Here is a 12,220-nt window from a genome sequence, read left to right on the forward strand (position 1 = left end):
CATTGAGCATTGTATATTTATATATATATATATATATATATCTGTATATCGATGATGCAAGCAGGAGTTGATTTACTTTATATTATTTGTTATTTGCTATTTACTTTTCGTTATCTGTAATTGTTCGACATTGACTGACTCGAACCTTTATGTACGGAAGAGTTATTGTATTGTCTTTGTTATTTCAATAAAAATGATTTGAAATAAAAAAAAATAAATAAACAAAGCTTTTAGTGCCAGTACTTTATTGAAGTTGTATGTTATGTCCAAAGTATGGGGTTAAATAAAAAGTGTCTGTTCATGATTTAAAGTACACCACGTGTCGCATATTTATACCAAAAATCTTTTGGCGGTATAGAAATTAATCAAAAGGCACAAATAAAAAAACATTGTTTGCTTTGAAATCTCATTAATATCTCAGCATTATTTTCAAAACTTTTAAAGCGACACAACTTTCGCTGGTCACAACATTGGCCATCTCTTCGTGTTGTCAATACTCTGAGCCATGGACCGCAAAAAAATGATCTTGGCTATTGCCCTCCCCAATGGAGATAGTCATCAGTGTCGGATTCTCTCCCAAGCCACCTCCCACCAACAATCCTTGATTCTCCTCCCTCGACTGTTGACGGGGGTCTTCTGGAAGGCATGCTGCTCCTGGTGAATCTTCAGAATGCTGTGGCCCAAATTTACTAAGCCTTTGTGCTGCCCTTGCGTCCTGCTAGGCAATGAAAGACATGCAGAGGTTTAAGTAAGAATGGCAAAGCCTCGCAAGAGGGTGATTGGTACCACCTTGCCTGCAGCTTGCACGGCGTTGTGTTACATTTCATAGTGGTAGGCATTCCACAAGTGGAGCATGGGCGTTCCCGTGCGTCCACCAATTACATTTGAAGCAATCTCAGATGTACTAAAATTGGTAAAGCTGGGATTGCACCAAAATGGTACGCCACCCCGACCAGGGCGTAACAAGGAGATTACTTTCTCTTTCACATTCTGCACCATGCATAGAAAGAGGAAATTGCCTCTTAGGATTGTTTTCGTGCAGGAAGGTACGCCTTCCCGCGCAAAAATTGTTCTGCCTATAACACAGGTACCCTTGCACCATGATCCAGGGGTGCCTGCATTGATGTTAGGCAGCCGCAAGTGCACCAACGCAGGCAAAGAGCAGAAGAGCATCATATGTCATTAGATATGGCGCTGTTCGGCTATTTCCAGTTCACTCAACGCAGCGCAACAACGCAACTTTGCTTGCTGCCCTGCGATGCATGTACTTTTAGTAAATGTGCCCCTCAATTTTCCTCCCATTTACCATCCCTTTTACCTAAATGAAAGCCCAGAATCCCCTGCAACAGATGGCAGGTGCAGTTGGAAGAGGCGGCTGTGCACATACACACGGACACAAGGATAGAAAGAGAAAAAAGACAGGCATCATGGATCTGGGTCTGTGCACGAATGGTGGTGGGGCCACGCTTCCGAAATCAGACCGGTGGGATCCGAGAGGTCACAGTTCTGGATGTGAATGTGCGAGGTGATGCGCGGGTATTGTGTCCTCATCGGCACCAAGATGCCCAGGCGGCAGCCCTTCTGGATCCACCCGCTGTGCTCATCCAGTTTCACATTAAAGATTCTGACACAGAGGCCTGCAAAGGAAGAACGAGATTGTAAGTCATGGACAGAATAGTCTTGGTGATAGCATTATAGAGTGCGTCCCATCTGTGCTGGTAGTGTGACAGCACAGGATAGGCTGCCCTGGGGTTCCGCAGTGTGCTGACCCTCCTTTGTGACAGCGCACAGGACAGGCTGCCCTAGGGTTCTGCAGTGTGCTGACCCTCCATTGTGACAGCGCAGAACAGGCCGCCCTGGGGTTCTGCAGTGTGCTGACCCTCCATTGTGACAGCGCACAGGACAGGCTGCCCTGGGGTTCTGCAGTGTGCTGACCCTCCATTGTGACAGCGCACAGGACAGGCTGCCCTGGGGTTCTGCAGTGTGCTGACCCTCCATTGTTACAGAGCACAGGACAGGCTGCCCGGGGTTCTGCAGTGTGCTGACCCTCCATTGTTACAGCGCACAGGACAGGCTGCCCTGGGGTTCTGCAGTGTTGTCACCCTGTATTGCCACAGTACACATGGCAGGCTGCCCTAGAGCTGTGCTGTAGCCACACTCTCTATTGTTACAGCACAAATGAAAAGCTGCCATGGTGTTGTGCAGTATTGTCATCCTGCATTGTTAGAGCACAGGCTTCCCTGGGGTTGTGCAGTGTGCTGACCCTCCATTGTGACAGCGCACAGGACAGGCTGCCCTGGGGTTCTGCAGTGTGCTGACCCTCCATTGTTACAGCCACAGGACAGGCTGCCCTGGGGTTCTGCAGTGTGCTGATCCTCCATTGTGAGAGCGCACAGGACAGGCGGCCCTGGGGTTCTGCAGTGTGCTGACCCTCCATTGTGACAGCGCACAGGACCGGCTGCCCTGGGGTTGTGCCGTGTTGTCACCCTCCATTGATACAGCACACAGGACAGACTGCCCCGGGGTTGTGCAGCGTTGTCACCCTCCGTTGTCACAGCACACAGGACAGGCTGCTCCGGGGTGCAGCGACCTCACTTTCCATTGTTTGCCAGGAGTTTACCCCTCACCTTCAGTTCAATGTGAACCCTCCTTCCTGACTTTCCTGCAGCACTGACCTGAGGTTGGGGACCTCTGGAGACCTCCCACTAGTCTGGTCTGGACTGAGGGAGGGAGAGAGAGAATGACCCCAGGGGGGCACAGCACTGAATAACCAGCTCTTACCCACAAGGCTGCATTTTAATTAACTCTGGTGGGAACGACAGACAATTATTGTCTGTATGTGTGTGTGTGTGTGTGTGTGTTTGTGTGTAGGTGCTTTGGGGTTTTTAAGTGTGTGCTACAGTTTGTGCTTCTGTCTGTGCTTGGCTATATGGCTGGATGTGTGTGTGCTTATGAACTTTAGCGTGCGTGTGTGTGTGTGTGCGTGTGCGTGTGCGTGTGGCTTCTGTATTTGTATGGCTATATGGCTGTATGTGTGTGAGATGTCCTTGGGCAAAATGTGTATGAGAGCTATACTTCTCATGCACACTGGGAGTACTTCATTGCATTACTAGTGCAATGTAAGATTTGTGATGACAATGTATTTTGGTGAGCAATGCAGTAACTGGCACAGCGATATGTGCTTTACTGGAGCAATAGGGGAATTTACTTGGCACTGTGTGATATTCATAGTAGGGCAGTGTGAAACCTGGCACCGCAATGTGTGCTTTCACTGCTAAAACAATGTGGAAACGTATGGTATGGAAGCTGACGTAATGTATATTTTACATACCGGTGGTCTGGCAAATGTATCATGAAAATAAGAGATTTCCAGCCCCACACAATCTAGAATAGAATCAGGCATGGCAATGTATAAAGTGCCGTATACAAAGTACTCTGCCAGCATGGGAAACTTTCATGGCAATGCTACACTGGAGCAGTGAACTGACCCTTGCCACGATGACAGGTGTGTGGCTGAAGGAGCAGTGCTAGTTGTATGCTGAATATAGTATACGGGTCATCAGCTAGATTATCTGAGTAGTACCACTGGCACAGTGAGGAGTGGCAGACACATCTGAGCAGCACCGCTGGCACAGTGAGAAGTGGCAGACACATCTGAGCAGCACCACTGGCACAGTGAGAAGTGGCAGACAAATCTGAGCAGCACAGCTGGCACAGGGAAGCATGGCAGGCACATCTGAGCAGCACTGCTGGCACAGTGAGGCGTGGCAGACACATCTGAGCAGCACCGCTGGCACAGTGAGAAGTGGCAGACACATCTGAGCAGCACCGCTGGCCCTGGGAGTCGTGGCAGACACATCTGAGCAGCACCACTGGCACAGTGAGAAGTGGCAGACATCTGAGCAGCACCACTGGCACAGTGAGAAGTGGCAGACAAATCTGAGCAGCACAGCTGGCACAGGGAAGCATGGCAGGCACATCTGAGCAGCACCACTGGCCCTGGGAGTCGTGGCAGAGACATCTGAGCAGCACCACTGGCCCTGGGAGTCTGGCGCCGGGACGCCTCTTGGCTGCGGCATCTGTGCGCTTTATAAAAATTATATAACATAACATAACATCTGAGCAGCACCACTGGCACAGTGAGAAGTGGCAGACAAATCTGAGCAGCACAGCTGGCACAGGGAAGCATGGCAGGCACATCTGAGCAGCACTGCTTGCACATTGAGGCGTGGCAGACACATCTGAGCAGCACAGCTGGCACAGGGAAGCATGGCAGACACATCTGAACAGCACCACTGGCACAGTGAGGAGTGGCAGATACATCTGAGCAGCACCGCTGGCCCAGGGAGTCGTGGCAGACACATCTGAGCAGCACCGCTGGCACAGTGAGGAGTGGAAGACACATCTGAGCAGCACCGCTGGCCCAGGGAGTCATGGCAGACACATCTGAGCAACACCACTGACACACTAAGAAGTGGCAGACACATCTGAGCAGCACTGCTGGCACAGGGAGGCATGGCAGACATATCTGAGCAGCACCGCTGGCACAGGGGGGAGTTGCACGCCTATTTAGGCAGCATCACTGGTACATTGAGGTGTGGCGGGCATGTTTAAGAAGCACCACTGGCACAGTGAGGAGCAGCGGGCATATTTAAGTGTCATCACTGGCACAGTGAGGAGCGGCGGGCATATTTAAGCATCGTCACTGGCACAGTGAGGAGCGGCGGGCATATTTTAGTACTATCATAGCACTGTCGGCATCACCAGCCTAGTTGAGCATCAGTGATTACTGCAAAGAGTCTGGACCACTGAGCATAACTCTGGATTATGTGAGCAGTACCCCTGGTCGGATGGCACTCTGAGCATCATGACGCACACACAAATGAGGCCTGAGGAGGTTTAACAAGCAGCAGGTGCGACTTCCCTCTAATGTAACATGGCAACACAAAAAGGCACCCCTTGGTCAAAAGTGGAAGGAGAGTTTTTAGGATAACTTTTGACCACATCTTAAAACATCCCTGAGCTCCTCCCTCTCAGTGAGGGGATTGTAGCCCGCACTGCAAATAGGTTCGCAGTGCGAGGAGGTTACCCAATGATGAAGCATGCCCCCTACGGGTGGGTGAGGGAAACTCCTTTAAAATGGATCTCCCCACGCTTTCCTTCCACTTTTGAGCCAGGAGTGCCTTTTTTTATGTTGCCAATCTGAGCATCATACCAAAATCACAGAGCAGTTGAAAAAACCTCCCATGATTCACCGCGTCTTGATATAACTTAAAAACCTTACACAATGCATTGTAAACAGCCCCCTAGAGTGCAGTATCTGCAATTCTGATGGCATTTGATGTGTAAGGCAGGCATTCTGATGGATTATTCACTGGGACAGACACAATGAGTGGCACTGCATGTGACACACTACTTAGTACCTGTGTATTACTGCTTTATAATAAGCTTTACACAGGGCATGTTGTCAAGTGAGGTGCATAGAATCAGCATACCAGTTGGACACTGACTTTTCTTTAAGGCGCATACTTGATTTGCTGCTGCAGCGACAGTTTTGGATGCGGTGGAAATTACTGAGCCAGTAGAATATTGTATATCTGTCTCTACATGTCCATAGCTGCCTGCAAAGCCTATGACCTATAAGTCAAAATATTCGGAAAATGGAGCTTTGAAATGCACTCATGTGCCCCATTTTTCAGAGTTATTTTACCCGTCAAACCTGTCTGAATTTCACGTGGGAGGCCTGGGGAGTGACCGGATGTACATGCGCTAGCAGGAGTCTTACCACATCCACCCACCAAGGATTACAGTGATAGCCAATGAAGAAAGCTCTCCCTTTGACTTACTGTGTAGTTAGAGGTTCCCGGTATTTTACTGCTCCATTTTCCTGCTCTAGATTTCATCATTATGGATAAACCTAGTTGTGCATATTTCCATCATGCATCCTCACCTGATGTCATTCCTTACTTGTGAACATGTTTTTAAAGTGGTATGTACACCTACGCTGTGAAGAAAAGCTCAATTGGAGGAATGCGAATGCAGGAGTGTAGATCTGCTTTCCCTCTCATGCATTACACCCTAAATTTGAAGGCATTTGCTAGGGGTGCAAGATGCCTCCTGCCTCATAACATGTAACGAGGCAGGAAGCCGAGTGACCCCCTGTGAATGCACTGATTAGTACAACATTCTCATAGCAAAACAAGGCTTAGGTCTCAAACCATTCTAGTAATTTGGAACCAGGGCTTAGTACATAAGGCCCTCTATTGCCAATGAGCATCCTTAGAAAGGTCTCCTGCCTGGAGATGCTGGACTCTCAACTGTACATTGTTTGTAAACCTGAAGCACACCTTTCCTTTGAATTCAATCCTTATTCGTCCATATTTAACAATTTTAGCGTGCATGCACTCTGAATGCGCTCCGTCCCGTGTGCGCATTGGAAAAGTCAACATGAAAGAATGACAAGCGATTAGCGAGTCGAAGAGTTGCACAGCTGCATTCACATTTGTGTTTTAAATAATCCACGTATTCAGCTAATAATTCAATGTTCATCCATTTTATTTCAAAAGTAATCCAATCCTTATTCGTCACGTCAAGGTACATAGTTACATGGTTTTGTGCGTTTAACTGCTCCAGAATTGCCCATCCGGGCCTATTCGTAGGCACATACTGCAACTTAGTTCCTCAATCACATAAAATCCACCCAATGCATTTCGGTCCGCCTGGACCTTCGTCAGGGGTATCTGTGATGTTTAAAAAATACGCGTCAATTACATGCTCTGAGAATGTGTGGTTAATACATAATAAATGAATGAATAAGTGACATGTCCTATTGATTACAACCAAGCTGCATCCCCATTAAATCAGTGCCTTTAAATCTGCCTTCTGTGCCCAACAATCATAACTCCCACCAATAACGTGCCCTCTGATTTAAACAAATCCATGCTCTCATTAAATGTGCCGGAGTCTTGCGACCCAATGTCCCTCCCTAACCCCACCCTTAACCCGTGTGAAACCAACATAACATGAGTTTTTTTGCAAGAAACAACCAACTTTAAACAAAAATCACAAATGAATCAAAAATAATGCTAATTTCCACAAAATCTTCTAGCACGTGATTAATCCATATTTAAATCGTGATAGTTTTTGGAAACTTTGACGTGACCTAAGAGGTCACGTCAAAGTTTCCAGAAACTTTGACGTGACCTAAGAGGTCACGTCAAAGTTTCCAAAAACGATCACGATTTAAATATGGATTAATCACGTGCTAGAAGATTTTGTGGAAATTAGCATTATTTTTGATTCATTTGTGATTTTTGTTTAAAGTTGGTTGTTTCTTGCAAAAAAACTCATGTTATGTTGGTTTCACACGGGTTAAGGGTGGGGTTAGGGAGGGACATTGGGTCGCAAGACTCCGGCACATTTAATGAGAGCATGGATTTGTTTAAATCAGAGGGCACGTTATTGGTGGGAGTTATGATTGTTGGGCACAGAAGGCAGATTTAAAGGCACTGATTTAATGGGGATGCAGCTTGGTTGTAATCAATAGGACATGTCACTTATTCATTCATTTATTATGTATTAACCACACATTCTCAGAGCATGTAATTGACGCGTATTTTTTAAACATCACAGATACCCCTGACGAAGGTCCAGGCGGACCGAAATGCATTGGGTGGATTTTATGTGATTGAGGAACTAAGTTGCAGTATGTGCCTACGAATAGGCCCGGATGGGCAATTCTGGAGCAGTTAAACGCACAAAACCATGTAACTATGTACCTTGACGTGACGAATAAGGATTGGATTACTTTTTAAATAAAATGGATGAACATTGAATTATTAGCTGAATACGTGGATTATTTAAAACACAAATGTGAATGCAGCTGTGCAACTCTTCGACTCGCTAATCGCTTGTCATTCTTTCATGTGGACTCTCAACTGTGCCAGGAAACGGCGGATAAGAGATACAGAACGAAAGCCTCCACTGGAGCTCACTCACCTGAGCCCATGAACGTGAAGCCATCATCACTGGGTTTATCGGTTACATCTCCGTAGCACATGTCCCCGCTCTGGATAGTGCCATTAAAGGGGGCGTACACTGTGAACCCATCGCGACACACAATGTCCACTCCTTTCAGGTATCTGCGGCCTCTGGAAAAGAATATCTGTGTCAGCAATGCAGACCTGTAGGCACTCATGTATACATCAATCACTATGTTAACCATTAGTGCAAGACACATTAACTCCCATTATAGGCCTGCAATACATTGTTGTTAGACTATCCGTCTAAACCACAAGTGTGTAAATTTACCATGTACACCTTGATTACACAATTTGGCAAGTCGTCTGCGTGCACAAGAATGCCCTGATGCCTTGACAACATTGGCAGAGTCGTCCTTTTGCACCTTTGCTCACTAAGATACCTTTGAGGGGAGCTGTGTTAATTTTTTTTTTACTTTAGGCAACAACAGAAGTATTTGACATAGCTCCACTTTCCAAGAGCGAGAAATACCTTTCTGATGTTTCGGCTTGGCCATAGACCTGTGTGGGTCTTCAAAGGGCTATCAAGGGATGTCATTAAGAGCAGCAAGTGTTTATGATAACTTTGTGGCATGTTTTTTGTTGCAGGCGGGTTGTGGACATGGACACTTGTCCTAAGATAGGACTTCCACACTCAATGTCTCACAATTTGTCACATATAGATAAGATCTTCGCTATTAACGAAGGCTTGAAAATGTCATTTTAGAAGGTCAAATGGATTTTAGTTTGTTTTGATACTGTGATAATGGGCTTTTGATGGATAGTTGTTTCTAGTATGGACAGCAGGAAGTACTCTTTTATGAGTTCTATTTATAATATATTTCAGCAAATAATTTTACTTAAAGAAATGCATTGTATACATGGAACTCTGCACTCTCAAAAATGTGATTATTACTGAGACTAACAGTATTCCTTTGGAAGCAGCAAGGTGCTGATTTACGAAAATGCATGAATGCTCTCATATAGAGATCAGAGGAGAGAGTGAACCACCATCAAATGCTGGTTTCGCCCACCCCGCTAAACTCACAGCTTCCTTGCCCCATTTACGACAGTGGGACCACTGTGGTCGTCGGAGCCTCAGCTGGCCCCACCAATGCAAACCCTTGATCTGGCAGTCCATCTGCCATACGGCCCAGTCATAATGACGGTCACCACACCCTATTTAATGTGGGGGGCTGTTACTATATTTGCCTGCCAGCTCAGCAGGGAAATTGCTATGTGCATCCCAAACACATCTGGAGAAAATTCCCCCTCCACCAGGACCACTGACATTTTTTTTTTTTTTAAAACAAGCTGCAGCTTTGGGAGTTTATTGTTGGATAACAGAAAAGTTTTACAGCGAGCAATCAACATGGCACTGACTTGGCAAACTCGTCAGAAGGGCTCGAGTTGGGGGTACACGCAGGTACACAGCGTTCCCCCCCACTCTTTTTACAGGGTGGACGCCGTCCCCCCTGCAAAGAAGTTGGGCCGTCCCCCCTGCCAAGAAATATGCTGAAGTTGTCCCGGTGTGATTTTCAGACACCGGGACACGTTCAGCAGCACCTGCACGTTGCCTGCTTTCCATTCCCAGCAGCAACGTGCAGGCAGTGAGGGAGCCTTTTTTCACCTCCAGCCGGGCCGCAGTTTAGGGGCCATCCGGCCTCCTTATGTTTGTATAGGCTGACTGGGGGCCGCCTGGAACCTTACATTTAAATGTAGATGCCACAGAGGGAAACAAAGCCACACAGCATGCCATCTCTACACAGGTACATAAGAGAGGCATGCTTTTGTCTTTGTTCTGTCCCTGTATATAAATGCAGACACTGGAAGACTGTCAGATGGGTTAGTCTGTCCCAGTATTTACACAAATAATTTAAGTAGCACTATTCTATTTCTTTTATAGCGCTATGTCGTGATTTCATGATGTCATTTGCATATTGTCTTACTTGGTCAGTCCCCCACTTCTTTTCATAGGACTTGTGCCCTGCTCGTCAGACTTTGGACCAACCGCCACTGCGAGGTAACTGTGACGGCCTACAGATTCCCGCTAGGCATGCTGCATACATGCCAATCCTCCCAATTCAGGCTGGAGACTACCAATTTCAAAGCTAGTCTCTCACCTCCCGATTCCTGCATGCAGAAACCAGATTCCTCTGGGTGCTTCTGCAGACAGGGACTGGTCTTGTGTGACTCAGTGTGCACTGCCAGTAACCTGCTCCTGCAGCCCAGTGCACAACACCCTTGCCCCGCACTCTCTGCCTGCCATACCGCTTTCTCCATGCTCCTGCAGATAAGGTAATAAAAACTATATTTTCATTTAATCCCAGGAACTGAAAATAGACCCGATTCCGGCCTCAATAGAAGTCAATGGGAGAAATACTCTAGATTATTTTGAAAAAATCTCCCACTTTCTCATTCTAAAATGTTGGCATGTATGATGCTGGGGTCTCTCAATCTCCCGGGTGGCGGCCCTCTACCTCTACAGAGGGGTGTGTTAGCTTTCGTCTCTGCCAATGCTAAGGGCCATGGGGGCCACAAGGCCCCGCCATTCTCGAAATGCCAGCCTAAATCTCAAACTCTTCCAACTGAGAACACTTCTACAAAGGAACATGAAATTAAGATTTAACCTCACATTTAAATATGGGCTGCAAAGGTCATGGAATCAAGTTTGGAAGTTCAACACCAAACTTATCCCTTAAAGACCGTATAATAACCCTGTAAACCTCCCAGAAACCCTGCAGTGAGGGGAAGTGAGAATAAAGGTTCTCAATAAAGAACTGGAATAGACTGTGAAACGGCAAGAGTATTGTGATTGAAGAGAACTGTCATGCAGAACAGGCATTTACTATTGAACGATGCCCACCGGCAGAACAGCGCTTCATTTGTGGTTGAATTATGGAATATTGAAGACGGGATATCGATGGGGCAGAATATTGTTACAAGAATAGTGAGGGACAAGAGTGAGCGAAGAGAAACAAGGACTGACCATTCTTAACTCCACATCTACGTACCTTGAAGATATCAAGTAACATACATCTGAAGTTACATATAGAAAATGCATAGAAACTCACCTTTTGATATTCGATTGCATTGATATTATGCCCGTGAAATTAACGATCTACACCTTAATTTGTACGGTCCAGGGTTTTGTTCAGAAGCCCGTGGGCAGCGGTGCTGAAGTTCAGGGTGCCGGATATCAAGGCTGTGCTGCCTTGGTTCCACCTCACGCCTCTTTAACCCACCACCAGGCACTCCGTGCCTCCTTATCTCACTCTTCTAGGCTCTTTTTTTTCTTCTCTGATTTCTCTCTTTGTCACTGATTTTGCCTCCTTCTCTTCCTCCTTCCTTCCCTATTTTGAGGTGTTCTCTCTTGCTCTCAGTCTGATGGGAAAAAATAAATCTGCAAAAATGAATGCTGGCGTGCCCCTTCTGCACCCTCCGGCTCAAACTAAACTCTAAATAATCTCTTGCAATGCCATTCTTTTTACCTTTACACCAAAAATGAACATTTTAAACTTGGTCTTTACAACATGCATAGAATCTTCAGAACATCATACATTAGCTTGTCAATAAACAGAGGTCGCCAATGGAGGGCCAGATTCATGCCACAGTTTCAGAAAAAAGCACACTTTGGGTCCAGTTGTTTGTACCAATTTATCTTACATGGATACCCCAAACATCTGGCATGGATGCAGATTTGTGGACTGACTTTGGTTAATGCTGCCCTAGTGCTCAGGTTTGCTGCCTTCTTATGTGTTCTTTCTTGTAAAATACAATTGCCAGGGGCTTCCTGGGGCTATGTGGCTCATCTTGGAGTTTTGGAGGTGTAACTACTCTCTGTGATAAGCAAGGGGAGGGAGAACGTAGAAAAACGTATAGATTGTACCCATTCTTACAACACCGCTATGCAAAGTTTTGGTATTGTCTCTTTTATCCATAAACCAAATTTTTCCTGCTCGTTCTGCTTGGACCATCCGTTTCGACCTAATAGCTCATTTGGACAATAACTGGACTTCTTCACAACAGACAACATGTGCAGGCGCAGTTTTATAAAGCGCATGTTTGGCCCAGGGCATTAGTGCTTCACAGAAGCGCTTTAAGAGCATTACATTCTACAAGGTCAGATTTTTAGACTTTTTATAGGTCCTGGGAGATTTTGCGACTTGCCCAGAATCAAAGGATATGGAGCTGACGCCGGG

General features: G+C 46.3%; 1 protein-coding gene across 1 annotated transcript in view; it reads right to left on the reverse strand.

The window, feature by feature from the left end:
• Window positions 1–234: 234 nt before the first annotated feature.
• Window positions 235–12,220, reverse strand: part of LOC146830289 (uncharacterized) — a 206,924-nt gene continuing 194,938 nt past the window's right edge. Inside the window, exons 9-10 of the mRNA XM_085604478.1 lie at window positions 7,999–8,150; window positions 235–1,637 (exon numbers count right to left, since the gene is read on the reverse strand). Coding sequence (XP_085460604.1) covers window positions 1,426–1,637; window positions 7,999–8,150 — 364 coding nt within the window. The 3' untranslated portion in view covers window positions 235–1,425. The remainder of the gene's footprint in view (window positions 1,638–7,998; window positions 8,151–12,220) is intronic.

Source organism: Triturus cristatus, chromosome 5_1 (assembly GCF_964204655.1).
Source record: "Triturus cristatus chromosome 5_1, aTriCri1.1, whole genome shotgun sequence".
In the NCBI taxonomy this organism is placed as follows: Eukaryota; Metazoa; Chordata; class Amphibia; order Caudata; family Salamandridae; genus Triturus; species Triturus cristatus.